The sequence below is a fragment of the Dermochelys coriacea genome, chromosome 8, assembly GCF_009764565.3.
Source record: "Dermochelys coriacea isolate rDerCor1 chromosome 8, rDerCor1.pri.v4, whole genome shotgun sequence".
Taxonomy (NCBI): Eukaryota; Metazoa; Chordata; order Testudines; family Dermochelyidae; genus Dermochelys; species Dermochelys coriacea.
The window spans coordinates 22,343,209-22,370,917 of record NC_050075.1 but is presented as its reverse complement, the minus strand read 5'-3'; the positions used below and the strand labels follow the sequence as shown (position 1 = coordinate 22,370,917).

At 48.9% G+C, this 27,709-nt stretch overlaps 1 protein-coding gene across 2 annotated transcripts; it reads right to left on the bottom strand.

The window, feature by feature from the left end:
- Positions 1-1,260: 1,260 nt before the first annotated feature.
- On the bottom strand, positions 1,261-26,917 carry ARHGEF37 (Rho guanine nucleotide exchange factor 37). 2 transcript variants are annotated; one of them, XM_043520168.1, is made up of 13 exons: positions 26,585-26,917; positions 20,919-21,136; positions 19,658-19,781; positions 18,649-18,796; positions 15,915-16,114; positions 14,257-14,387; positions 13,385-13,489; positions 10,600-10,707; positions 9,428-9,757; positions 8,557-8,685; positions 6,024-6,219; positions 5,067-5,243; positions 1,261-4,333 (listed from the first exon to the last, which is right to left on the bottom strand). In XM_043520168.1, the coding sequence occupies exons 2-13, from the start codon at positions 21,120-21,122 to the stop codon at positions 4,104-4,106; spliced, it is 2,082 nt and encodes a 693-aa protein (XP_043376103.1). In that variant the 5' UTR covers positions 21,123-21,136; positions 26,585-26,917; the 3' UTR covers positions 1,261-4,103. The 2 variants fall into 2 exon arrangements, with proteins under 2 accessions (XP_043376103.1, XP_038269557.1); XM_038413629.2 differs by lacking the exon at positions 26,585-26,917 and having other exon boundaries at positions 3,114-4,337; positions 5,071-5,243; positions 20,919-21,203.
- Positions 26,918-27,709: the final 792 nt, after the last annotated feature.

Here is a 27,709-nt window from a genome sequence, read left to right as displayed (position 1 = left end):
CACTGGGAGCCGGGCTCCCAGCGCTCGGAGCTAATCCCCTCATGGAGGTGGATTACCAGGAGCGCTGGGAGAGCTCTCTCCCAGTGCTTGCGCACAACCACACTCGCACTTCAAAGTGCAGCCGCGGGAGCGTTCCCGCAACAGTGCTTTGAAGTTTCTAGTGTAGCCATGTTAGCTGGAGCAGGCCACCATCAAGTGACACAAAAGACTCCCTTCATCCATGCACTGCCTGCTTCAGCCAGTGCTGGGCATGAGCCACACAGATGGAAATAGTCATATCTCCTATTTATAAGGAGACACAGAGATCCATTCACCCACCTGTGAAATGCAGCCACCTCTGGGGTAGGGCCTGGCAGCTCTTTAACAGGGCCCAGGAACTCTACACAACAGCTTGGCACAAGGAGTGAAGACCAAGCCTTTACTCAGTAGAGCTGGCAGGGAAGCTGTCGTAACCACCTTCAGTGCAATTTGGCTGGGCTTGCCAAGCCAATCTTAGAGCTTGAATAATAACAGAAAGGACCATGATTCTGATCTAAGATCAGTCTCGAGTGCCCTGGGATCTGTCAGGGCCTCAGCTTCACAATGCAAGGAAAAGATTGCAGCACCATGCCCTGGCACCACACCGGAGTTCTGCTTGAGAACCGAGTCCCTGCAGCTCCTTAGGGCCCCTTTGCGTGTCTCCCATCCAAGCACCAACTAGACCTGCCTTGGCTTAGCACGCAGTATTGCAGTGGAACACCAAACCTCCCAGGCAGTGGGACATGGGATGGCAGATCCTCCTCTACAAACTGCTGTCCGTCCCCACTGACTTCTCAAGCCAAATGTTTGCTCTGGAGGCTCTGCTCTTTCAGAGCTGAGGCAGATCTGGAAATTCAGCAGCTGGATGGCACAGCTGTGCCATCTAGTGGCCACACTATGAATACGCAGTGGGACACAGGGCGCACTGGTTTCAGAGTAGCAGCCGTGTTAGTCTGTATTCGCAAAAAAGAAAAAGGAGGACTTGTAGCACCTTAGAGACTAACAAATTTATTTGAGCATAAGCTTTCATGAGCTACAGCTCACTTCCTCGGATGCATCTTAGAGACTAACAAAATGGATGCATTGGATGCATCCAATGAAGTGAGCTGTAGCTCACGAAAGCTTATGCTCAAATAAATTTGTTAGTCTCTAAGGTGCCACAAGTACTCCTTTTTTTTTTTTTTTTTAAGGGTGCACTGGGACCTCTTTGTAACACAGGTGTGTCACAGGCCACTAAAGAATTCCTGTCATCAGCCACAGAGAGCAAAAGCCTCACAACCCTTTCTAACCATAGCATCAGCATTTCTTACCCGGCATGCTTCCAGTACTCCAGCCCTTGTGACGATAATGTACAAACAGTCTGAAACATCCCCATCAGTACAGCTGTGCTGCCCTCCAGCTCAAGAATCCCAGGCAAATGAGTCCTGTCATGGCGACGTGGAGGTGATGTATTGGGGGCGTCTGTGCCATGTTAGCACTGCCACTGCCCACATGCTCGCCCTACCCACTGCTGGAGTGCAAAGAATGATGGTTCCCCCTTCACCCACAGTAACTATCACTTAGCTGCTCAGTAGTATTTCCCCCCCAAGTACAGTGCATGAAGGAAGCATTTGGTAGCTTATCCCTAAGTATCAAGAAAGTTTGTTGTATGTATGTAGCTTTATGCATCTATGACATGTCAGAATAATATTCAGTATTAAATAGTATTAGTAGTCATTGTTAGCTTTTCTTCAGAACATCTCAAAGGAGGTCATTTGAGCAAACTGAGGCAAAGGGAGGGGAAGTGACTTGCCCAAGGTCACCCATCAGGCCAGTGGCAGAGGCGGGAATGGAACCAAGATCTCCTGAGTTCCATTCCAGCATTCTATGCCCTAGGCCACACTGCTAATTTGAATGCTCTTTTAAAATATAGCAGCCATTGCCATGTCTTTTTTATTTAAAGTGAATTTAGTGCGAGTCAAAGATGCTGGACTTTGAGCCCATGAGACTGAATCGGCAGCAAGGGCAGCAGCTGAGCAGATTTCCCCTAAGTCTCCAGGGCTCATTTGATCCTTGGCCTCTCTGTTGAGATGGCTAGTAAGAGCACCAGCCCTTGCCAGTTGTGATGGGTGCTTTCAGGATGCGGACACGGGTTTGCTAGTCATGTTCTCATGTCCCAGATACATTTCAAAGAGGCCACCAAACAGCTGTCCGTTTCAGTCTGGAGGTCTCCATGTGTCCGGGGAGGTCAGCATTGGATCTCTTTTAGCTTCCAGCTGGGTTCTTTCTTCTCAATATTATTAACTTCAGCGAATCACAGCAAAGGGGCACAACATGCACCCACCGCCCTTCCTGGCTTCTAATAAAGCACAGAATCCTAGGACTGGAAGGGACCTCGAGAGGGCATCTAGTCCAGTCCCCTGCACTCAAGGCAGGGCTAAGTATTATCAAGAACATCCCTGACAGGTGTTTGTCTAACCTGCTCTTAAAAAAATCTCCAATGATGGGGATTCCACAACCTCTCTTGGCAATTTATTCCACTGCTTAACCACCCTGACAGTTAAGAAGTTTTTCCTAATGCCCAACCTAAGCCATCCTTGCTGCAATTTAAGTCCATTGCTTCTTGTCCTGTCCTCAGAGGTTAAGGAGAACAATTTTTCTCCTACCTCCTTGTAACAACTTTTACATACTTGAAAACTATTATCATGTCCCTTCTCAGTCTTCTCTTCTCCAGATTAAACAAATCCAATTTTTTCCAATCTTTTCTCATAGGTCATATTTTCTATAACTTTAATCATTTTGTTGTTCTTCTCTGGACTTTCTCCAATTTATCCTCATCTTTACTGAAATGTGGCACCAGAGCTGGACAAAATACTCCAGTTGAGGCCTAATCAGCGAGAAGTAGAGTGGAAGAATTACTTCTCGTATCTTGCTTACAACACTCCTGCTAATACATCCCAGAATGATGTGTGCTTTTTTTGCAACAGTGTTACACTGTTGACTCATATTTAGCTTGTGATCTACTATGACCCCCAGATCCCTTTCTGCAGTACTCTTTCCTAACCTATTTTGTATGCATGCAACGGATTGTTCCTTCCTAAGTGGAGTACTTTGCATTTGTCCTTATTGAATTTCATCCTATTAACTTCACACCATTTCTCCAGTTTGTCCAGATCATTTTGAATTATAATCCTACCCTCCAAAGCACTTGCAACACCTTGCAATCCCAGCTTGGTATCGTCAGCAAACTTTATGAGTGCACTCTCTATTCCATTATCTAAATCATTGATGAAGATATTGAACAGAACCAGATCCAGAACTGATCCCTGCGGGACCCCACTCATTATGTCCTTCCAGCATGACTGTGAACCACTCATAACTACGCTCTGGGAACCGTTTTCCAACTAGTTATGCACCTACCTTATACTAGCTCTATTTAGGTTTTATTTCCCTGGTTTGTTTATGAGCAGATCTTTCAAGACAGTATCACAAATCAAGATATACCACATCTACCGCTTCCCCCCCCATCTAAAAGGCTTGTTACCCTGTCAAAGAAAGCTATTTAGGTTGGTTTGACATGATTTGTTCTTGACAAATCCATGCTGTCTATTATTTATCGGCTTATTAGCTTCTAGGTGTTTGCAAAATTGATTGCTTAATTATTTGCTCCATTATCTTTCCGGCTACTGAAGTTAAGCTCATTGGTCTGTAATTCGCTGGGTTGTCCTTATGTCCCTTTTTATAGATTGGCACCATATTTTCCCTTTTCCAGTCCTCTGGAATCTCTCCCATCTTCCATGACTTTTCAAAGAGAATTGCTAATGGCTCAGATGGTGCAGACACAAACACACCCTCACACCTTCATGCCCTCCTCCATGACAACACAAAAGGCACCCTCAGACTAACACACACACTTTCCTGCACACAAAGTTCCCTGTGCAAAATTCTGTCAGTAGTTTTTGTCCTTCCTGTTCTCAGTCCAGTGGGGCCTCTTCATTTCTTTGCCAGCTCATTCTCCAGCTTTACTCACTGCATGTGTCAAGCCTCTTTGGGGAGAAGGGTGGGTAGGGGAGTGAATCACTCATTCCTGAACATTGCTTCTGCCACTATGTTTGCTGAGTTGGTAGAGACCAAGCAGGCAAGCTCCAACCCCCCAGCTCCTGGGTGGGGACCATCATCAGGTAAGTGGAAGGTACGTAGCCCCGCTGTCCGTTGACTTCCACCAGGCTCCACTCCTTGCTTCCCTTCTTATCGTGAGGTTCCAGCACTGTCAGCGGCTGCCCTGCCTGCAGACTGACCTCATGGGGGCTCCTGGCTGTGAATGCATAACCTGCAACTACCTGGAAAAAGCATGGAGATGGTACAGAAAACCGTCATTGGAAAGAAGATCCAAAGGGGAGTCGGACATGGGGGCTAAAGTGGAGATGAATGCAAGAATCCCACTCATTTAGGCCTTATCAATTCAGAGAGGTGTGCATGGGTGTGGAATTTGGAAGCACTGGCTACCTATTTGCTTTTGAGAGGAATTCAAGGAGTTGGTTACTGTCATTTAAGCCATGACTGCCCTGGGCCGCACTCTGAGTGATGAGACAGTCCGAGTTAAATTTTGCACCCAGGATTTACAAAGGGACAGTGTAATGTTACAAGCCAAAAGGACATTTACAGTTGTCTGTGCAGAGGGTTAATCAAATCTCATCTTTTTGAGCATCTTCTAATCATTGCAGGGGTCAGGGAGGCCTTTTCCTCTAGCTAGAGCATTGTACAATAGTCAATAGCACATGGATAGAGTCCCTTTCTTCTGCACTGGTTAATGTTAGAGAGGAAATACCAAACCGGATGGGCCACGGATCCAGTCTGTGCTGTCCGTTCCCAGCTTCCCTAGAAGTGGTTACACACATGGCCAAGTATGTCCTGAGTATACACATGTGCGTGTTGTGAGTGTGGCTGTATGTGCTTCCCCCACTCCTGTGCTGTATATGTGCAGGTACTGGATGTGCCCAGGGCAGCTATACACACAGAGGTGGGTGTAATGACTGAACAAACATAGGTACCTGCAGGTGTCTCCACACCCACCTGGAAAGCTGGAGGGGTGATGAGGACCTGTGGCCTGGGTGTTTCAGGTAAGGTGTAAGAGTGTCGTCTTCTCTCAGCCCCATCGTCCAGGGCCAGCATCTGCATCCTGGGGCTTTGACTTTGGACCAGATGATATGGTTGGAGTTTCCCAGCCAGGACATAACCTCGGTGACCTGTAAGACAGACAGACTCAGTCAGGCTGGGCACCTGTTACCTGTTCTTCTTTTGTGGATGGATTCATGCATAGGGGAAGAAGGAAGGAATGACTAGCAATACCCTGGCATAGTGCAAGGCTGCATAGCTCTGCCGCTGTACCTCTCTGCTATCTGGCCCCACCGGGAAGCACCATGAAGGGATCCTGAGATCTTGCTGAGCACAGGGGACCAGGCTGCGGCACATCACAAATGCTCCCTGGGGAATTAATGTGGCAAAACCTGAGCACTATGTGTAATGGCCTGTGGCTGCAGTCATATTAGAACTGGGCAACAATGGGGGTCGATCTGGGGTTGACAAAACCAGGGGAGGGTCACATCTAGTTCCTGTTTCATCCAATCCCAGGAAGTTCGGGCTGGTTCAGATGAATGATTCTGCTTCAGGCCTATCTCCTAAATACACACTTGGAACAGAATTCACAACCTTCTGTTCTCTCCGTGCATCGAGCTCTGTCCCATGAGTACCACCAGCAAAGCTCTGATGTATTCCACCCACAAGTGAGCAGTCAAGGAGAATGGATCTCAGTAAGGTTGCTCCAAAGAGAAAAGAGATACAGCCCTAGAGCAGAGCAGTCTCTGCTTCCCCAGAAATTCCCGGATGGAAGCCTCCCTTGGGACAGTTCACCAACCCAGAGCACTTTACTTTGTCAGAACATAGTTTTCCCTTCTGTTTTTTATGCTGGCCTAAGGGACCCTTAGTGTCAGGGAAAAAGAGAAGGTTCCTGTAGTCCTTGCAAGTACCTCCAGCATCCACTAGCCATCTGTTAGCGTTGCCTTTGGTGTCCATTTCGTGCAGGAGAGCCACTATCTGTCCCCTCTGCAGGGTCAGGTCCAGATCTTTGCTGCCACTGATGTTGCTTGTCAGCTGGTAGAGCTTGTCTGGGCCATGTTTGTTGACAAGTGAAAGGACCCTGCACTCCTCAGCAGGGCTAAGAGGCTAATGGGGAGTAAGACACAGGGAGAACTGAGTCAGAAAATGTTCCCTACTATGAGATCTTACCCTCCGAGTGTGTTTACTTTCTGGATTATTGGGGGTTATGTCATGATCAGTGGCAGCCAGGGTAGGGACTCCTGTCACTTGCAGTAAAACATCTGATCAGCTTCAGGATATGAAGCTGGATCTCCAAAGATAAGGGACCCACCCCAGGCCATTGTAGCCTGATGTGGGGGATTCCCTGACTCACCACAATTACCAGCCAACCGTTGTCAAGGAGTCAAAACCAATAGCACGACTGCTGCAAAGTCCTTGGCATTGCCATTGGCTGTCCCCAACAGGATGTTCTCCTGCATTTGTGAAACACTGAGAATCTACAAAAACAAAAAGGAGTACTTGTGGCACCTTAGAGACTAACAAATTTATTTGAGCATAAGCTTTCGTGAGCTACAGCTCACTTCATCGGATGCATACTGATGAAGTGAGCTGTAGCTCACGAAAGCCTATGCTCAAATAAATTTGTTAGTCTCTAAGGTGCCACAAGTAATCCTTTTCTTTTTGTGAATACAGACTAGCACGGCTGCTACTCTGAAACCTGAGAATCTACAATCTTCCAGAAAACACCATCCTGGCCACTATGGATGTAGAAGCCCTCTACACCAACATTCCACACAAAGATAGACTACAAGCTGTCAGGAACAGTATCCCCTGATAATGTCACAGCAAACCTGGTGGCTGAACTTTGTAACTTTGTCCTCACTCAACTATTTCAACATTTGGGGACAATGTATACCTTCAAGTCAGCGGCACTCCTATGGGTACCCGCATGACCCCACAGTATGACAACATTTTTATGGCTGACTTACAACAACACTTCCTCACCTCTCGTCCCCTAATGCCCCTACTCTACTTGTGCTACATTGACGACATCATCATCTGGACCCATGGAAAAGAAGTGCTTGAGGAATTCCACCATGGCTTTCAACAATTTCCATCCCACCATCAACCTCAGCATGGACCACTCCACACAAGAGATCCAATTCCTGGACACTAAAGTGCTAATAAGCAATGGTCACATAAACACCACCCTATACTGGAAACCTACTGACTGCTATACTCACTTACATGCCTCCAGCTTTCATCCAGACCACATCACACAATCCATTGTCTACAGTCAAGCTCTAAGATACAACTGCATTTGCTCCAATCTATCAATCAGACAGAGACAAACACCTATAAGATCTCTATCAAGCGTTCTTACAACTACAATACCCACCTGCTGAAGAGAAGAAACAGATTGATAGAGCCAGAAGAGTACCCAGAAGTCACCCACAACAGGACAGGCCCAACAAAGATAGTAATAGAAAGCCACTGGCCGTCACCCTCAGCCCCCTAAAACCTCTCCAGCACATCATCAAGGATCGAGAACCTACCCTGAAGGATGACCCATCACTCTCACAAGATCTTGGGAGACAGGCCAGTCCTTGCTTACAGACAGCCCCCCAACCTGAAGCAAATACTCACCAGCAACCACACACCACACAACAAAAACACTAACCCAGGAACCTGTCCTTGCAACAAAGCCCGTTGCCAACTCTGTCCACATATCTATTCAAGGGACACCATCATAGGACCTAATCATACCAGCCACACCATCAGAGACTCGTTCACCTGCCAATGTGATATATGCCATCATGTGCCAGCAATGCCCCTCTGCCATGTACATTGGCCAAACCAGACAGTCTCTATGCAAAAGAATAAATGGACACAAATCAGACGTCAAGAATTATAACATTCAAAAACCAGTCGGAGAACACTTCAACCTCCTTGAACACTCAATTACAGAGCTAAAAGTCACAATTCTTCAACAACAAAACTTCAAAAACAGACTCCAACGAGAAACTGCAGAACTGGAATTAATTTGCAAACCGGACACCATTAAATTAGGCTTGAATAAAGACTGGGCATGGATGAGTCATTACACAAACTAAAAACTATTTCCCCTATTGTTACTCACACCTTCTTGTCAACTAATGGGTTTGAAATGGGCCATCCTGATCATCACTACAGAAGTTTTTTTTCCCTGCTGATAATAGTCCACCTTAATTGATTCGTCTGGTTAGAGTTGGTATGGGAACCCCCATTTTTCATGTTCTCTGTGATATATCTTCCTACTGTATTTTCCACTGCATGCATCTGATGAAGGGGGTTTTTAGCCCACGAAAGCTTATGCCCAAATAAATTTGTTAGTCTCTAAGGTGCCACAAATACTCCTCGTTCTTTTTCCTGTCTTCTCAGCCATGTGATGGGAGGAGGTGCCTGGCTCCTTCTTGCTCCTACCTGTAGCACAGGGTTTGGCATGATCATCTCAAATTTCTGGCAGAAGGAGTTAAGCTGAGCACCAGACTGGCTTAAAGTGTCCTTCACCATCTTCCAGAAAGTAGGTAGAGGGATGTGGCTATGCGGTAGCTGTAAAAAGACACACTGGAATTAGAGATCGCAAGGGAGAAGGGCTGTGCAGACAGAAATCCATGGGAAGGGTGTCAGGAAGAGGAGAAACAGAAGGAAAGGGAATCAGAAACCAGAAGAGAACAAGAGTTTCTACATTTCAAGAAACCTGAATAATCTATCAGGTCCCCCTCATCAACAAAAGATGCTCCTGTCTGACTTTGAATCATAGCTCCTCCCCATGTGTGCAATGGTCAGTGATACTGTCGGGACTCAGAGGAGGGTTCCTAGGAGATCAAGAATATTCTGGCTTGATCAGGCTATCTCCTCAGGGCAGGAGCTGTTGTCTTGTTCTGCATCTGTACAGCACCTAGCGCAGTGGGGCCCAAGTCTACAATTGGGACCCTCGGCACTAGCACAATTCAAATATTAATAGTAATCCTCAGCCACCATGTGGAACTCCCCAAGAGGGGGTAGGGCCACCCATAGAAGTCTAGGAGAAGCAACTCCAGCCCACCCAAAGGAGAAGGGAAACAGACACATGTAAATAAAAGTACAGCCTGTGAGGAGAGCTTGGTGCATCTGCCTGTGGAGAGTCAGGGTGGGAGGAAAGCAGCCTACTGCTACCCAGGCAGAAACCTCTCCTGGTGCTCCCCCTAACCCTGTGCCTGTGGGTCTTAGTGGTATATGGCTGTCCGCTGAGGCCAGGCACAAGAGCTTCTAACTCATGCTAGCTCAGTATGCATCCAGGGGTCTCCGTTACCTGGGCCAGCTCTATTTCAGCCTCTTGGAGCACCTGCTTGGCCAAGTCCCTCTGAAGGGCCACAAGCGAGCGCAGTATCTGCCCCAGCCACTGCATGGCCACCTGGTTGAAGGTAGGGAGCTCGGACACCAGTAGGGTGTTGATGGCAAGGTAGGTGTTCATGGTGGCCTCCTCATCGTACGTCACGTTTCCCATCTCACACTTCTTCTCCTCGATCTCCTCATAGTCCAGCAGCTTGTCCAGGCGCTTCCTGATCAGCTGCTGCGGTCCCTTCAGAGTCTCTGACAGGCTGCAGAGTGGCTGGTAGACCAGCCGGTCCAGCTGTCTCCTCTGTTGGAGAGAACCCAGAGGCACCCTAGTGAAATCCTGATGTCCCAGATCTGCCAGCCGTGCAGCACAGTGCACCTGCCTGAACATCAGAAACAGCATGGGGGACCCTTGAAATCCATGCTCTCCAGGCCTGTCATGGATGAGAGTGTCAGCGCCCAACCCTCCTGCATGGCTGGCAGCCAGGAGAGGAGGGAATTGTCATGTCTGCAGAGAGCAACTTCTGGCTCCTACTGACTTGACATAGGGGAATCTTCCACTCGGCTCACCAAGGAGGCCTTCTGCCGACAGACCCCAGGAAGCTCCCACCAGACTCCACACATGGTTTGCATCTTCTCAGACACCTCTCCATCAGTAGCCAGACACAACAGGCATCTCTCCATGGATGTTTATTCAGACACTAAGAGCCACCCACCCACCTCATTCTGAGCCACTGAAACTGCAGCAGTGAGCAGCGTGGAGCACAAGACAGAGAGCAGACTTCGGAGGGTGTTGAGTCCCCAGGTGATAAGCCGGCATCGTGGAATGAAACAGGCAGGGTGCTAGAGGGGTGGGGGAACATATAGTGGAGTAAGGTGCACAAGTTCTGACTGGGGGGAGGGGTCAGGGAACCCCTAGAAGTGGTGGGAGGGCTGGGGCTGAGGCACATGATGGAGCTCCCTATGGAGTACTGTTCAGGAGGCAAGTCAAATAGCCAGTGTAATTGCCTTTCCCACAGTCCTCTCTTCGGATGCAGTCCTGCCCTCACTGCCTGCTGTAAGTGAATGAGAACAGCCCTGGGGTGGGACCCGCAGGGCCAGCGCTAGGCTCCCTGCCCACACAGATGTAAGTGAGGTGGCACTCACAAACTCCGGGAAGGTGGTGCGACAGAGCGTTCCTGCCAGGCGGCGATACTGCTGGGCAGCTCCTTCCATTTCCAGCTTGCACTCCTGTGGTTTGGAAAGGAGGAAGACCTGGGAGAGGGGGGGAAAAAGGGGCTAAGAACCCTAGAATTGTCCATGTGTGTTCAAACCTGGGAGATGCCCAGGGCTGTGTCAGCCTTCCCTAAAGGCAGGTTCAGAATGTGACCTACTCCTTTTCCTACAGCTTTTTGTAAACTCCAGGCATTTGTTATCTCTTCCACCCAAAGCTCCTGTCCTCTTTTCTTTGAGGATAAAAACTACAGCAGCTGTCCTGCATCCTACAGTATCCAACCAGTGCACTCAGGTTGATTCTCCCAAGCTATCTACAATAACAAACCAATGGATTCAGCCTGGCATCTCCAAGTTATCCTAAAATACCAAAGCAGTATTTGTAGACCAGTGCTCCAAGCAGCTTTCTGGTAGCAAACCAGTTTGTGCACCCAATGCTCAGGAATGACCCCCAGGTCAGGGTGCACAAACCACGTGGCAAGAGCCACCCTACAGTAACAAACAGGTGCCCACAGCCCAGTGACCACAAGAAACCCTGCAGAAACCCAAATCTCCAGTTGATCGGAGATCTTGTTGTCAAGTTTCCAGGGCTGCTACACTCTCCCCTGGAGCAGTGTGATTGGGGCTGCTTTGGTACTCCCTGGCACGCAGTGTTTGGAGCTCAGGCAGCGTGGCTAACGTGAACACTCATGCTACACAGAGGACTTGGCAGACACGCTCTGCCAGGGAGGCCGTGACTGGGGGACTCATGCAAAGGGAGAGGAGCTGGCAAACAGATGTCCTAGGTCTCCTACAGTGACAGCCTGAGCTCCTAGAGGCTTTGGTTCAACCTTTCCTCTCATGGGCAGCATCTCTCCCAGTGCACGACCCACTGCTACCCTTCAACGGCAGCATTCAGTCCTCAGGGGAGAATCCAACCCATAATGCTCTGGCCCAGAGATGAGAGCACCACCTACTCAGCCATAAGGACCACTGCCTGAGGGCAGCTGCTGAGGTGACTGGAACTCCCTGCTCTCACATCTGGATGGGTTTTCTTCCTCTTCAGAGAAATACTCGCCAGGCCACTCAAGAGGGGCTTCTATGTGCCATTCCCACCAGCCTGGGCTGCCTTGAAATACTGGCAGAAGGTGCTTTCTTGGCTCAGACTGAGCTAGTGACTCCTCTGTCTCAGGTGCGCTCCTGCTCTCCCCCACCCTCCGCCAGAGGAGGAGGTGGTTGTGTCCCAGGGAATGAAGCTCCCTTTTCAGGCCCTCATTGCAACTGAAAAGGTGGGAGCCAGAAGCAGTGAAGATGATGGGGGGGGAGGGATCTTTGGCTCCTCCACCACCAAGGTTGCTGTTGTGGCTGAGACCCTCTGAGCCGCACCAGGGTCTGGGTTTGTATAAATAGTGATTTGGCTCTCTGCTGGTGGCTGAGGGACTGGCATGTACAGATGAATGAGGAGGATCAGACTGGAGGGATTAAGGAGCTGCCAACCTGCCAAATGGTGCATTAGGAGATCACATCATTTCAAGCTTTTATTAATATTTACCAGAGGATTTCCCTGGGGCAGGGATGGGACACACTCCTTTCCTCAGGCACTTCTAAAGGCTGTGTCTGATCACAGCCCTGCCCAGCCAGACCTCCTGAGCTTATTGTCCTGGATGCTCAGCACTATTCCCTGATTCCTGGTGCCATGGTGTGAGAACTGTAGCGATGGTAAAGACCTCTCAGAGCATCCAGCTCAGCACCCTGAGGCCAAGGCAGGATTGTTCTCCAGGGCTTTTTCCAGGCTAGTTTCAAAAGTCCCACAGGATGGGGCTTCCACCATTTCCTTGGAAGACTATTCTGCACACTAGCATGTCACTGGCATCCCAGAATACATTTCCTTTCCTTAATTTCATCCCATTCCTCCCAGTTCCAGCCCAAAGAATTCCTGTGTTTCATGGGGCTTTAAGCCCTTCCTGTATTTATAAAGGGCTATTTGGCCCCTTCTCCTCCTCTCTTAGCCTATCCTGTTTAACACTTCTCATTGGTCTTTATGAGTCCATCCCTCCAGCCTCCTGGGCCTTTTGGATGCTCTTCTCAGAGCTCCCTGCAGTTTGTCAAGATCTACCTGGCAACACTGTATCTAGAGACGAAGGCAGGCCTCCAGCTGTGGCCACCATACCCAGGCCATCTCCCACAGAGAGATGCCACTGGTGGGAAGGCTGAGAAGCAAGCAAATCAGGTCTTCAAAGGAGGAAAGCCAGGACACTAGCTCACTGTGTCACCCTGTGTCCTTGTTCCCAATGTGTCAGCCTTAGTGTTGGAAAGAGTCCTTCTCATGCAGCATGGGGATTTCACAGCCTGAATAATCCTGGGACCTTTTATAGCACCGTGCATCTTCTAAACATGGTGCAGTTATTATTTTATTTATTCCTCACATGGTGTGAGCTTTACCTCTGGGCAGAGAATCAGTACAAGGCCCAGGCATTGTTTCAATCGCAGCTCAGTCTGGGGACTTAAGCAATCCACAGACCTTACATGACCCCTCTGCACCTTCTGTGAGCCCTCTGCACAGAGGTGGATTTCACCCATCAGAAATAAGGCCCCGATCCTGTCAGGTGCTGAGTACCTTCAGCTCTCATTGGTTTCAGGTGGAGTTGAAGGTGCTTGAGCCATCCACAGGAGCTTGCCCCCTTGGGATGCCTCTGTGGGTTTCTCACCCCCCAAGTATTATGGGATGAGTGGGCTTTACCTGTAAATTGTTCAGGTAAGAGGTTACATTCTCCTTCAGCTCAGTCACACCAGACGCCAGGAATTGAAACTTTTCCTCCAAACAGTCAAATTCTTTGTCCTCTGTCTGAAAGTCAATTGGGAAGAAAATATACCGTGGGCTCGTGGATGGGAAATCAGTCCATTGACTAGTCCGAACAGGCGCAGTGCTACTGCTGTCTTGTGGGATGGACTGGATTGTGACACCAAATGGACTGGAACATAGACAGTTCTTGGGGGACACAGAGGGTGAAATCCTGGAAGCTTTGCCAATGGCTTCAACAGGCCCAGAACTTTGCCCAGAATGTACTTGCGTGGTGGTAGGACGCATGCAGGATAGAGGTTGGGCATAGAAAGGCCTTCAGTGGACTTGGAGAATGCACTAGCCACAGCCTACAGGAAGGGTCCACCCCACTAGATTGGTTTCCCTTCCTAAACCTTTAGGAGCTGAGCAAGCTTCCTCTACAATGCTCCAAGACTTTGCTCACCAGGGGATCAAGAAAGTGAATTTGATACCTGAACTTAGATCACTAGGCCAGCCTTTAAATTTAGGAAAAATGACCACAGGCAGGTCACATGAGGACTTAAGTATCTCACATGATATCAACATGAATCACATGACCTCTGTGTTGATAAGACCTCAGTGTGGCTCACCCATGTTTCACACATCACAATTGCAAATACACGTGATGGCCAGTGTTAAGCCACAGAAAGGCCACCTGTGAAAAACAGGTGTTTTTAGTAAGCGGCCCCCCATCTCCTGCTGCCCTTGGTTGAACAGTTTTCCTCCTACCTATGTCACTAGCATATACACTAGTATTGTTACTGGGAGCCGGATGTGAGCAGGAGCCTCACCTTGGGCAAAATGCCTGCTTCATGCATGAAGAGCCGGCTCAGCCGCATGGTCTTCTTGGCAATGGAGTGCTTGTTGAGCCGGCTAAGGCGCTCCCGCAGCGTCAGCTGCTCGACCTTGCTGTATTTGGTTGCTGCCTCAGGACAGAAGGGGAGGAAGATAAACAGGTGAGGAATCAAGAAACCTCTGAGCCTGGGTCCCTTCTGGGGATCACATCTCATTCAGTTCTTTGGGGCCCAAATGCAGAGCACTGACCCCTCATAAAGGGAAGAGAGTATAATTGAAGCTGTAAATGACCTACCTGCTTATTCCATTATACCCCTTCCTGTAGTTCTCCCCTGGACACTCTTACCCTCCTATAGTTTGACACACGTCTTATTTGAATTAGACTATAAGTGCTCCTGCCAGGGCCCGTCTCTTGCTAAGTATTTGTGCAGTGCCTAGCACAATGGGGCCCTGGTCCCTGCAGGTGCTACTGTGATACAAATAATACGAAATAAGGTAGGAATAGTCAAAAGAATAGTAAAACACAAAGAAAGGATTGTAGGAAATGTAACATGACTCTAATCAGACTGATTAGTGGAAAGAGAGACAACTCAAACCATTAACAGAGTAGAATATTCAGACATGAAAGGCCAATGTGGTTTCACGTGTGCAAACCACCATGGGTATGAAGTGTTTCCTCCAATTTTTTAAGTCCATGTGCGGAATTAATTGTTATGCGCACCAATATAGAGGTGATATTTGGGAGGGGGCTCAGGGCTGGGGCAGAGGGTTGAGGTCCAGGGGTGTGTATGATGGCTCTGGCTGGGGTTGCAGGCTCTGGGATGGGGCCGGGTACAAGGAGATCAGGGTGGGGCAGAGGGTTGGGGTGTGTTTGGGGTTGATGGCTCTGGCTGGGGGTGTGGGTTCTGGCCTGAGGGAGGGGCTGTTCTCCCTAGGCCATGGCAAGTCTGGGGCAGGACATGCCTCTCCCCGCTGCAGCAGGTCCATGCTGGGGCTGGTGGGGAGGGGTGCCTCTCCCTGCCGCAGCTCTGAACACCTGCATCGGGCTTAATAGGCAGCTGCACGGCCGCGCAGCTTAGAGGGAACTTAAGGTATGACTCATTGCTGGCACAAGCGAGCGGCTGGAGAAGTGTGTGTGTTGCTAGGTACCACTGCAATGTATCAAGGTGAATTGCTGGGCTGAATACAAATAATATAGAAAAAGAAATCAGAAAGAATTTTAAAAGCCTGTTTTTATTTGGTACCATTGGGGAGGGTTGTTTCCTCTTTGCCTTTCTCAGCTCTGAGAGGGACAACAGATTGGTCAGTTTCATGATTGTTTCTAGTCAGTTTCATTTCAGGGATCCCCTAGACAGGGCAATTTGTTTTGCAATGAGTAGTATTAGTATAGTAATATTATTACTCTAGTACCTGGAGGGCATAACTGAGATCAGGATCCCACTGTGCTAGATGCTGCTAGAGACTGTCCCTGTTTGGAAGAATTTAAAATCAAGACAAACAAACAGAGGGTGGGAGAAAGGAAGGGTTCTTCCACTGCAGGTTAAAGCCAGACTAAAAATGGTTTTCAATGGGATAACAATGAGTCGAGATGTTTCCATTTGATCTTGGGTTTTACAGACCCTCCGTCATCCTGACAAGGCCTGTTCCTCCTCACCTACTTCCTTGCGCCTCTTGTACTCGTTGATGTTGGCGTTAATCTCGAGCATGGCACTGGCTGCGCTCTGCAGGGCAGCGTAGGCTTTGTCCCTGGCTGACGTGTTCTCCAGGATCTTCTGCAGCAGCAGCGGGTACTTGGTGACCCTCTGCACTGGCATCACCAGGAAGAAGCTCAGGTCTGAAGCACCCGTGTGAGGCCTGTATGAGAAGCGAATGGGGAGGATTAGGATCTTGAGTACAGCTGAAGTCCTGCAGGGCTTTAAGCCCTTCCTTCCTATCCGCAGCTGGGTGAGAGACCCCTCAGGTTTCAGATGTACCCAGTCATGAGGGTGGAGGCAGGGGGGGCAAATGGACATCAGACACCTGTGATATAATGAGGGTGAAAAGAAAAGGAGTACTTGTGGCATCTTAGAGACTAACAAATTTATTTGAACATAAGCTTTCGTGAGCTACAGCTCACTTTGTAGCTCACGAAAGCTTATGCTCAAATAAATTTGTTAGTCTCTAAGGTGCCACAAGTACTCCTTTTCTTTTTGCGAATACAGACTAACATGGCTACTACTCTGAAACCTGTAATGAGGGTGATCACCTTCAGAGAAACTCCATTTCACAATAAGGTCCCAGGCTAATTGCATCCACCCCCTGAATCCATGTGACGTGTGTAGCAGCCCTCCCCCCGCCCCCAAAGGGCACCACAGTGGGGAGGATCCTCTGTGCACGTTACAGATGGGCAGTACTGTTGCTCCCATTTTCTCTTCAAATTCATGGCCAGTTCCCCAGCTGCTGAAAATCAGTTTCTCTGTAGCTACAATGACTGCAGGGAGGTTTGCGGATTTACACTAGCTGAGGACCTGGCCTCCTGTGCTGGGGAGCTCACTGTCAGGTGCTCAGGGATTTCCAGGCCATGAAGCCCTGATCTCAGCCTTCCAAAGGGAAGCAGGCAGAGCCCATGAACTGTCACCCCTCAGAGCTGTGCTAAGCCACTGCGATGACTGTCTCTGCCAACACCAGCCAGGGAGTGACCCGAAGGACACTGCCAGCTGCGGACGGATTTCCTTGCCTCATTACACAGTGTCCCGTTTGTTTAGTGAACAGGTCCTGGGATTGATTCTTGTCTTGGGGACAGAGAGAGCGAAAGGGAGACAAAGACACTGACTAGTTGCCTTTAGCAGAGAATGAGTGCTGCAGGCTGACCAGCCTTCCTCCCAGCAGCGTGGCAGGCACTATTCACTAGTGATTTTGTGGCAAGATCCATGGAGGCACAGCGTAAGAAACCCCAGCAACTGCCTCCCCTGCTATCAGTGCCCCACCTAATAGGGTGACTAGGGAAGTGAGAGTGTCAGCAGCAAGCCCATGTCGGCTCTTGCCCCAGGTCATGCTGAGGACATCTTACAATCCACTGGCAGTCCACCCTTTCTGCATGTGGGTGATGATTTCCCACTTGCTTGCTGGGGGAGGGGAGTAGGCACAAGCTGCAGATGCTCTCTCAGTTATCAGCCTCGCCTATTGTCCAGCTTTGGAAGGATGAGCCAAGGGTCCAGGACAGGGACCAAGGTCCAAGGCAAATGCAACACAAAGCAAGGGCTTGTATTTCTGATCCTTCCCTGTCAACAGATTAACACCCCCCGTCCGTCACGTGTGTTGGGAACAGCAGTGATATTCTCAGAATGCTGGTGGGGCCCCCTCCACACACCTCCAATTATTCCTTCTCCCGCTCCCATTCCAATGTCCTTTTCTGTCCAGTAGGACTAGATGGGTCTCCCTTCAGAGCTTGTTAAGGCGGTTGCTCAGTTGGCCCAAGGGGGCCGATATTGAGGGAGGATGGATCTGTCACCAGGAGCTGAGCACATGGTCAGACAGGGGTCGAGGCACTGAGAATGCAGTCAGGGTCCCCTACCCCTCAAGGCAGTGCAGGGCTATAGGGCTGCCCCCCAAACCTCATTTCATCCTCTTCAGTCCCTAGGCATGTTCCCTGCTGACATGGCCCCTGACCCCACTTTTGTTCAGAAGGTGAATTATTGGGGTGTGAGGGCAGCCTCTCCCCAGGACCCCAGATTGGAAGGAGATTTCGCTTTCCAAATTCAAACACCATGGCCAAGCAGCCAGATACCCCAGAGGAGAAAGGAAAATCCAGCCTCTTCTGAGGCTGGTCTCTCATATCTAAAGGAGACTGTGACTACCTGCACCAGAATGAGGGGAAAGGGGAATGGTGCTGTCAGGGCAACACTTCGGTTCCTGGATCACAGCTTCCCATGGGAGCATCAGTAGCTGTCTGAGGTGGCTGTGAGCCATCACCATTCCTCATCTCCGATCTCCTGCTGAAGCAGAATTACTCAGTCCCTTGCAAATGAGTCTTCCCCATACCTTGGGAATGTCCATAAACCACAGGCCAGTCCTCACAGTGCTTCCTACAAAGCACCCTGGCAACTGGACCAGAGGATTCTGGGACTCTGGGATGCACAATTTTGCCAGAGAGCTGAAGGAGGTTGTGGTGTAAAGGTGGTTACCAACCCCTGTTTCAGAGTGCATGATCCAGCCAGCTGACTGAGGACATGTGCCCCCAGCAGCAGCTTCTCTGGTCAGGAGGACAGGGACATCCAGCTAGTCCAGCCAGCTGTGTAAACTGAATGTGCTTCCAAGGCATGCCCAGTCCATCCTGGATAAAGAGTGCCATTCAGGCCAAAGCACAATTAGCTTCACCAAGAGAGCTGGGGAACAGGTACAGTACTTACACCGTCGTATTCAGGGTCTCCACAATCTGCTGCTGCAACCTCGGGTCCTTCTTGTAACTCTCCACCAGCAGAAGGGCTTGCTCATAGCAGGCACAGTAAACCTTATAGATGCTCTCCATCTCCTCCTTGAACTCCTGGAACAAGGCACCTGGGCAGCAAAGTTACCAGACAGAGTCATGCTGGGGAGCCAGCTTCATTCCCTGGGGAGGAGCATCCTCAGCGCACACAGTGCCAGCACTGTCATTAGCCTTCTGGCCAGCAGGTCAAAGAGAGACCAAGGACTGAATGGATATGGCAGACGAGGCACCCTTGAGGGAGATACCGCCACGCTGTGGCTGAGGAACACAGGCAGGGGACAGCGTGGAGGAAACCTTTGAAGGCTAGTGCAGAGATTGAGGTCTCCACTCTCCCCACCAGATGAGCAAAAGAAGTTCAGAGTCACAGGAGGCTCCTCTCCACCCTGCTGCAAACTGGGGAACAGGGAACACGAGGAGATGGAGAGTAAACAAGACCAGGCCTTGCCCCAGCCAAATGTAGCCCAACAATGGGCATCACTGACCCTCAGGCACCCTATTCTAACCTGACTCTGATGTGCCCCAACCCTTCCATGGGCAGGTCCGATCTCGTGCCTCGTGCAACATGTATCCTGCAGGGTTAGGCTCTCAGTGATTGCACAGAGCTAGTGAAACAAACAATCTGCTGAGATTAACACACAAGACCCAACAATTCCTTACCCTCAGGCTCTGGATTCCTGGGAGAAGCAGGACATGAGTACAACTCAGGCTGCCCTGGATTGCTGCCCATGGACATGAGGCTGGCTGGGTCTGCCAGATCCACAGACAGCTTTGCCACGGTAAATGTTTGAATATCAAGAGTGCCAAGGAAGACAAGGGTGATGGCTGTTAAGGTGAAGCAGGCCCTTTTCCCCTGCTGCTGCCAGGCATCAGCGGTATCAGTTCAGTGTTAGCCTGGCACACAGAGCCTTGCTCGCTGCCACCTTCACACTTACTGATCAGAAGCAGCTGCTCAGGCTCCTGGCTCACTGTCGCTTCCAGCCCTTTCAGGAAACGTTTGGAGACACAGAGGACGTCATCTATGTTAGAGAAAAGCCCTTCCAGGTCTATGTCAGGCAGCTGAAAGGAACAAGGAAGCCACAAGCAATCAGAATGAATTCAGTCCCACACTAGACACCAGCCTCCGGGCAGCAGCATGAGCATCCTTCAAGCCATCTTCAGAAGTTGCACATGGAACTTTGCACATTGAAAACAACAATTCCACTTCACAAAACATTTAGAGGTATTGAAATGTGGTAACATTCCGCCTATGGAGGCTCTGGGGATGGGCAGGCCCAGGCCTGCCCACATCTAAAGCTGCCCCACCCCCAGCCAAAGGGGAGGAGCCTCTGCACCCAGGTGTCAAAAAATTAGGGGGGACAACAAATGAAAACACAAAAACACAACATTTTAATGGAGAATGTAAATGAGACCTCTGGAAATTTAACAGAGCGAGACACTCTGGCTCTCTATAGCCAGGCCTGATAGAAACCAGAGACTTGAACCTGCGTCTCCTACATCCTAGACAAGCATCCTAAACACTCCTATAGAATCAGAGTCAGTCTCTCATATTCTCTTTCCTTCCCACCCACCACTCACTAAAAAAAAAAAAAAAAAAAAAGATTCTAGTGTCAATGAATTGGCATTTGTCAAGGGAAACGTTGTTTATAATATTTTGACCAGCTCCAGCTGCATGCACACTTTTCCACATCTAGTTGTACCCTTGCAGAAGTTCAGAGCTAGGCATTCAAACTGCATTGCATGTCCTCAGTTCACTTGTGCAAATGCACTTTTTGTGCCCAACTCTGGATGTTTGTGCATTTAAAAGCAGACATGAAAATCTCAATGGGTAAGAAGGTGCAAATTCAGTGGCTATTTTTGAAAATCTGTCACCTCATGTCACAGGTAATTCTTTGGGGCAAAACTCCTCCAGGGTAACTGTCACTCTTTGAGGAGCTGGTGGAGGGTTCTGCCTCTGTGAATTTAAGAAGCTTCACTTTGGGGCTTGGATGTCAATCTTTCAGGATTGGTTAGACCCCTGGCCACCTTCTCTCCTGTGGAAGAGGCTGGTTAAAAGAGCCCTTCCATTGTACAGTGGAACAGGCTTGGCTCATACCAAGAGGAAACACAGTAGCTCCCATTCCAATCCGACACCAACAGAACATTCCCCACGTTGTGACTGACATCTCCATTGGGAGATTTTAGTCTAGCTCTCACCTGCTTTTGCTGTAGGTGTACCCGGATGTCACACACACACAGCTCGATGGTGTGGACATAACTGGCCTCTGTCTTGATCAGCTCTTCCACTGCCAGTCTTTGGTTCTGCTCTGCTCTGTCAAGGCATAACACCTCTTCATATATGGGGCACTCAGCTCCTGGTGTCTCCTTAGCAGACGGCTCATCTGAGCTGGAGCTTGCCATGTCAGCGGCAGGCTCTGAGAGACATGGAGAGCTCAGTTTAGAGCAATTCTGCAATTGACTCATCTCAGCAGCTTTATGCATGACTATAATAAATGCAGATGCTTTGATTCAGTGTTCCTGAGTGACCTTTTGCCACTAGGTCTCCATTTTTCATCCAGCCAAAACTGGTAGCAAACCAAAGTCATTATCACTCAATGGCTGTTTTGTGGCCCATGGGGAATAAATGTGGGGGTCTCAGTCAGTGCTGTCTCAGTCCAGTGAAGAGATATTGATGCTCAGGCGTTGGCACGATACCAATAACCCATTACAATTCAGGGATTAAAAAGAAGTTACACTTTAGGGTTTCAGAGTAGCAGCCGTGTTAGTCTGTATTCGCAAAAAGAAAAGGAGTACTTGTGGCACCTTAGAGACTAACAAATTTATTAGAGCATAAGCATAAATTTGTTAGTCTCTAAGGTGCCACAAGTACTCCTTCACTTTAGGGTTTGGCTTTGCAGAAAACCGAAAACCATTATTCCAGTTCCACATAACGAGTGCAGGACGGAGAAATAAAAAAGGCTTGGGAGTAAGCGGTACATAGCCATAAAGTGCTGATTTCACTCACCCACAGGGTTGGATTTTCAATTAGGTTAGACACAAAATATGCCAGAAGGAATTCACCAGATTTATGGGCACAATTACAGTGGCTGCATGAATGGATTGGGTAGATGCACCTTCAAACAGATAATTAGCCGCATGTGCAGGCATAGTTATCTGACCTGCATGTGCAATTGTAGTAGATGGGTGTGAAAAAAATAGATTTTCAATTGCAAATGAGCACCTAAGCTGCCTGAAAACCTGGGCCCAGAAATCCGAAGTGCAGGGACCTCAGGCTATTCCATTCAATGACTGTTAGATAATGGTGCTTCTTTTACTCTTGGCTTCTTTTCTGCATGTTCCTTTTGGACTGGGATTCTTAGTACTGTTTCCAACTTCACTTTAACTCTAACCATTCGGAATACTGCCTGCAGCTCAAGAGCTTTACTCAAAGTCCAGGAGGAGTCTTGCCATTTAGAAATGGGCAAATTTTTTGGTTTGCTGACAATTCTGAAAAATCAGGGGAAAATAATGTTTTGGATTAAATAGAAAACTAATTTTTAAAAAAATTTCAGCAAATCTAAAAGTTGCGGGGTGGGGAGTTTTGGGTCAGCAAAGCATTTACAGCATATTTTTGATTTAGATAATATTTTAATATTTTTAATGTTTCAAAATAAAATTAAAGGAAATTTCAAAATGAAAAATCTTGTTGAATTGAAAAAATCAAGGTGTTTCATTTTTAGAAATTTTTGAAACTTTTTTGATTTTTCCTGAATTATTTGTTTAAGTTTTATTCTGACCAAAACAATTCAGGGAATTTGACATGAATTTGTGAAAAGTTCAGTGTCACAGAATCAGCATTTTTGCCCAAAAATTTTCAGTCAAAAAATCCCTCTCAGCTCTATTTCCATTGACTTGGGATCAGAATCTCAGACAGGCATGTGCGGTAGGGGAAGTAAGTTTAAAAAAAAGCTAAACTTTCATTTGTTATAGATATTAGAAGAAGGAGGAGGAGTGTTGTTATCAGGAATTTGCACGCCTTTCACATTAGAATATGCCTATCCGAGTTCCTCCCTGCCTGCAGAGAACAGGAATAAATGGAGTTAACTCACATAGTTTCCATCCTGGATTCTGCATGTTGCTCATTTTGAAGTAAAGGGGGGAAGACGCAGCACTGGAATTGGCAAAGCAATATACTCAAAATCACTACAGGGCGGGAAGCCTGGAATAGGATAAACAGCTCCAATCTGTATCAGCTCCAATCTACAGTTTAGCTTCACTAAAATACCAAGGCTTCTGAAGCAATAATTAAAGCACTGGCCCCAGAGGGAGAGATGCGTGCTAGGTGATGCAAAATAGGAGGCTGAAGTGAAAAATTAGGGCCGGGTGCAGATGTGTTGGCAGGATAAGAGAGGTGCAGTGAAAACTGAAATTGCTACTGAAATGTAATGCTCTTATTGGGTGTGCTCTCAAACTACCCAACCGATAGTAGCTCCAAAGCGAAATTATTTAGATAGTTTGTTACCACTTAAAATCCCACTCAATTGCTTTAAAAGAATTCTGCCCTTGTTCAAAGCCGTATTTGGAAGGGAAAAGACCAAGAGTTGAACTTGAATGATTACTAGCGCCACACTCTTTTCATCCCACCAGTTTTCAAGGGAGCATTTTATCTTGTGTTTCTCCCTAAGGTTTGGATGCAGTTTGTTGCTTGAGCTCATCTGTCTAATCAGGTTTCAACATCTTTCCCTTTGCCACTCTCTCCCTGCAGCACAGCTGCCACAGGAATAGAAACACCAGAGGAGACAGGTTCACCAATGCCCCAAGCTCCCACTGGGACCCCAGGTGATCAACCTGCCTGATTCTAATAAGCTGATCCCGGCTTGGGGACCCAAAGGAAGGTGAAACCAGCCCCTCCTGCACCAAGGTCCTCACCAGCCTGGTCAGGGGCTGAATTACCACCTCACCCTAAATATGGTGATCCCTAAAACTGAACTGGTCCGGGGTGAGCTGCTGGAACAATTTGTATAGTGGGGGTGCTGAAAGCCATTGAACCAGAGTGTAAACCGTCTATATAATGGAAACCACTTAGAGCCAGGGAGCGCTGCAGCACCCCCGCACCCCTAGTTCCAGCACCTATTGGGGGGGCGGGAGAGGAGTATCCTGCTTTGGGGTACAATATACTAGTGGGTGTTTGGTCCCATGCTAGCCTCACTCATAGTCATTGCTCGCTGCTGTTCTCTGATCTGCCTGTCCCACCCTCACACCCAGATAAATAATTTAACCTCCTGAGCTTGTTTTATTCCTGCTTCTGCTACTGACTCACTGTGTGACCTCACACTGTGACTCCATTTCCCCATCAATAAAATGAAGATAATACTACTGATCCCCCTTTATAAAGAGCTTTGAGATCTTGGGGTGCAAATATCATCCTCATCTCAATTATTAATCACCCTTTGTGGACTACGGACACAAACACATCCTCCTGTGCATCCCCTGGGAAGGGCAGCCTGGAAAATGCTAGAGGTTTAAGGATTAAGCTAGCACAACACAGAGCTTTCTCCATCCGTAGCTTTGAGACAGTAGTTCTACGTGGCAGCCTCCCCCAGGAAAGTCCAGCTCTCAGAAATGCCTTCTGGTGTGCGTTCTCCAACAAATGAGAGATGTTTGGTTGTCCAGTCCTGCTGCAGACTGGCTTACTTCTCCTCTGCTCCCCAGAGCCCATCAGTCAGCAGTGATGCTAACATCTGTGTTCTTCTTGCCCGGAGGTACTTATCAAAAGAGAGGTTCTACAGACACCGGACTAGAATTCTGAGCTGGTTTACAGCCTACTCATGGGATTGCACTGCCTCAACTCTCTGTAGCACCTGGTGTTTCAGATGTTTCCACAACTCTTATGAGTGTCAGAATGTCAGTAGGGAACGGCCCATCTATATCTGTCTGTATGTGACACTTTAGGAGAAGGTAGCCGCCCCACACTTAACGGACATGGCCAGTTTTGCAGCACTATACTTCTGGGATTTTCTTTCATGATGATTGAGAGCCCTTTCACATGTTCTGTGACTGTACACTGGTGTGAATGAGAAGCATCTGCCTGACTCAGCCAGTGCCTGGCAAGTTCTCAGGGATAACATCGGCATATCACACGTGGGTCGATACCACCAGAATATCGTTACCCTCGTGGAGGGCAGTGTCTGTGGCAGGAGGAACATTGTGATATTAGACCCTGTGGCCATGCCCTGGAGTGATTTACTGCTATGATATTCTATGGGTGAATCTCACTCCAGTGCACTGTACCAGGTGGTAGAATTTTCACCCGGAGTGGTAGCTGCCATACCTGGCCTCCCAACTACCTGGCTCTCCAGCACTCTGCAAGCTTGGAGCTGTCTCCATCTGCCCATACACCCTTACTCTTCTTCCTACCCCGCCTTAATTACACTTCTCCCACAGAGTCTCCGCTGAGACTCAGATTCCTGCACCACCTCAGGGTGCTACCGTGATCACCTGTGCATCAGACAAGTCTGAACTGTCTCTCGCTGGAAGCTTCCTTCCTGTATGTCTGGAAAGCACTTAGCACAGATTCCCAGAATTTTACCATAGCAGCTCACCCAGTCCATCCCCCTGCCAATGAAGAGCTGTGCCCTGCCACACCCTTTCAGTGCCTTTTTCAATGTCCTCTTACAAGCTCCAAGAGATGGCAATCCCAGTCACTCCAAGCAGGGGACTCCGGGGGTAATCCATGTCACTGAGTGCATTGTCACTGCTCAGCAAACCATAAGAATCCCAACAGTAACCACACGATAAGCACCCGCACTATAACCTATTAAGGCCCCTCCCTGGAATCATTCAAAAGTGACTGGACAACTCCCTAAAGAATATTCCATTGGGATCAGTCCTGCCAGCCACAATGCTTCTCCTCTGGACATCTTTCATTTCCAGAGGTCCCTGTTCTGCATGGTGCTGGCTGGGGGAAAATGCAACCTGCAGGAGGGATTGATTAGCTCAGCTCATTCTTGCTAGGACTTCTTCCAGATCTGTGGAAACTCCCTCCCCGAACTTAAACATGAGAACCTGCTTCTAGGGCTCCAGCCAAAAACAAGGGAAAGAAGTGAAATTGTGACTCGAACACAGTACCCTGCAGCTTCTTAATCTAGGAAGGGGGCAGAATGAATGGATCAGGTGAGAAATATTTCTAACTAGGCTACAAAAGCCTGTCTGACAGCTGCCAATCAATGGTCTGAGTGAGAATACCTTTAAAAAAAAAAATCACAGCTTTGTCTTGGAAATAAACCGGAGCGTGTAGCTTTGACACTCCTCTTGTGTCTCACCAGAGCCTGTCCTTGTTTAGTCTCATGGGCAGCCAGCCCACTTAGTGGTTAAACCAGGAGACTGAGAGTCAAGAGACATCTCCAGCTCCGCCACTGACCAGCTGTTCGACTTTGGGCAAGTCACTTCGCTGCTCTGTGCCTCAGTTTCCCAGTCTGTACAGTGGGGATAACACATTATTGACCCACCTGCACGGTGCTTTGGTGAAAGCTGCTGTAGAAGCTCAAAGTGTTATCATTGCTGCTGGTATGACTCAGCTGTGGTGACACAGATGGGCTGGCTCTAAACCGGAGACTCCAGCCCGCCTCTCAGGTGCCCGCATTCCTCCCTTTCAGATAGGCACCTGCTCTTGTCCCGCAAGGAGACAGGCAGGCCTTGGAAGGTACATGATCTCCAACTTGGTTACGCAACCCTCCTGCACCGGAGACAGCAGCTGCTGAGCAGAGGCCAGATCCTCCACACTCTGCTAATGCACCACATACGTTTTCAGGGCCTCACCACCGGTCTGGGCATAACTCCAGTGGCAGCAAAGCAATGGTCATTTCAGGGTTTGTCATTCTTACCTGCCAACGAGTCAGGGATTGGCCTCGGGGAGCTACACCTGGCGCAGGCTGTGGCAGCTGCTGCTGCTGCTTCGGCTGCCTCTGTGGAAGTTAATGATAAACTGGCTGTGTGCTGCAGTGACAGGAGGGACCAGCCCACTCAGCTGTGTGTGCGTGTTTCTGAGCAGGGCCCAGCTCCTCTCGGTCATTGTCATGCTCTCCCCAAGCTGTTGGCAATAGTGAGGGACACAGAGAGAGAGAGAGAGAGAGAGAGAGAGTCCCCTTGAGAGTCAGATCAGCTGAGCCAGCTACATTCTCCCTACACAGGCAGACACAGCCATGGCAGAAAAGGCTCTGGCAGCCAGCCAGCCAGCTGGGGAGATTGCTGGATGAAAGCATGTTGCTTACTGCCTGGAAAGCCAACCAAACCTGATAGGGAGATGGGGAGTGGCAAGAACACAGGCAGAACTGGTGGGTCAGGGAATGGGAAATGGTCTGGGCAAAATAATATGGGGTACAAAAATTAGCTGACCCCCAAAGGCAATTGCCAAGCTTTGGCCCAGTGCAGCCCCTTTGTGGCTCTGCCAGTTCACAGGACTGTCTCTCTCTCTCTCTCTTTCTCTAATGCTGTGCCATTCACTGTGGTATCTTTACAGCTCACAACATGATCTATCATTTAGTGCTCACCTCACCTCTGATTGTTTATTTGTTGAGCATCAACTCTGTGCCCTTTGGTGTTGTGACAGACCAACCCTCTGTCACTCCAGCTCCAATTAAGGGAGGTGAATTGGAGCTGGGTAGACCACCTGGCCCTGATTGGAGAAGCTTGAACAGCTGCTGCCTCATCAGGCAGGGGCTGGATAAGAGCCCCAAGGGAAGGAAGCCAGGGGAGGGAGGAAGGGGAAGCTGGAAAGAGGAAAGCTGCAATAGAGGAAAGGTAGTGAGGGGAAGCAGAGAGAGATAGCGTGCCCCCTCTCTCCTGCCGGTAAACTGCAAGAAGGGGATTACTTGTCTGGTGGTGGAGTAAATAGAAGCAGCAGGTGGGCACTGCACCTAAAGGTCTCTGTGTGACTTTCTCTGCCCAGCAGGGGCAGAAGCCAGGAGGGCCCTGCAGGGATGCTGCTATAGGTATACGCACACAAAAGG

Excerpts from the sequence above, each read along its gene's own strand:
- ARHGEF37 (XM_038413629.2), bottom strand. The coding sequence starts at position 21,203 with ATGCATAAAGCTGCTGAGATGAGTCAATTGCAGAATTGCTCTAAACTG. Across the intron at positions 19,782-20,918 it reads TACACCTACAGCAAAAGCAG|CTGCCTGACATAGACCTGGA; the intron begins GTGAGAGCTAGA and ends TGTTCCTTTCAG. Across the intron at positions 8,686-9,427 it reads CTGAAATAGAGCTGGCCCAG|CTACCGCATAGCCACATCCC; the intron begins GTAACGGAGACC and ends GTCTTTTTACAG.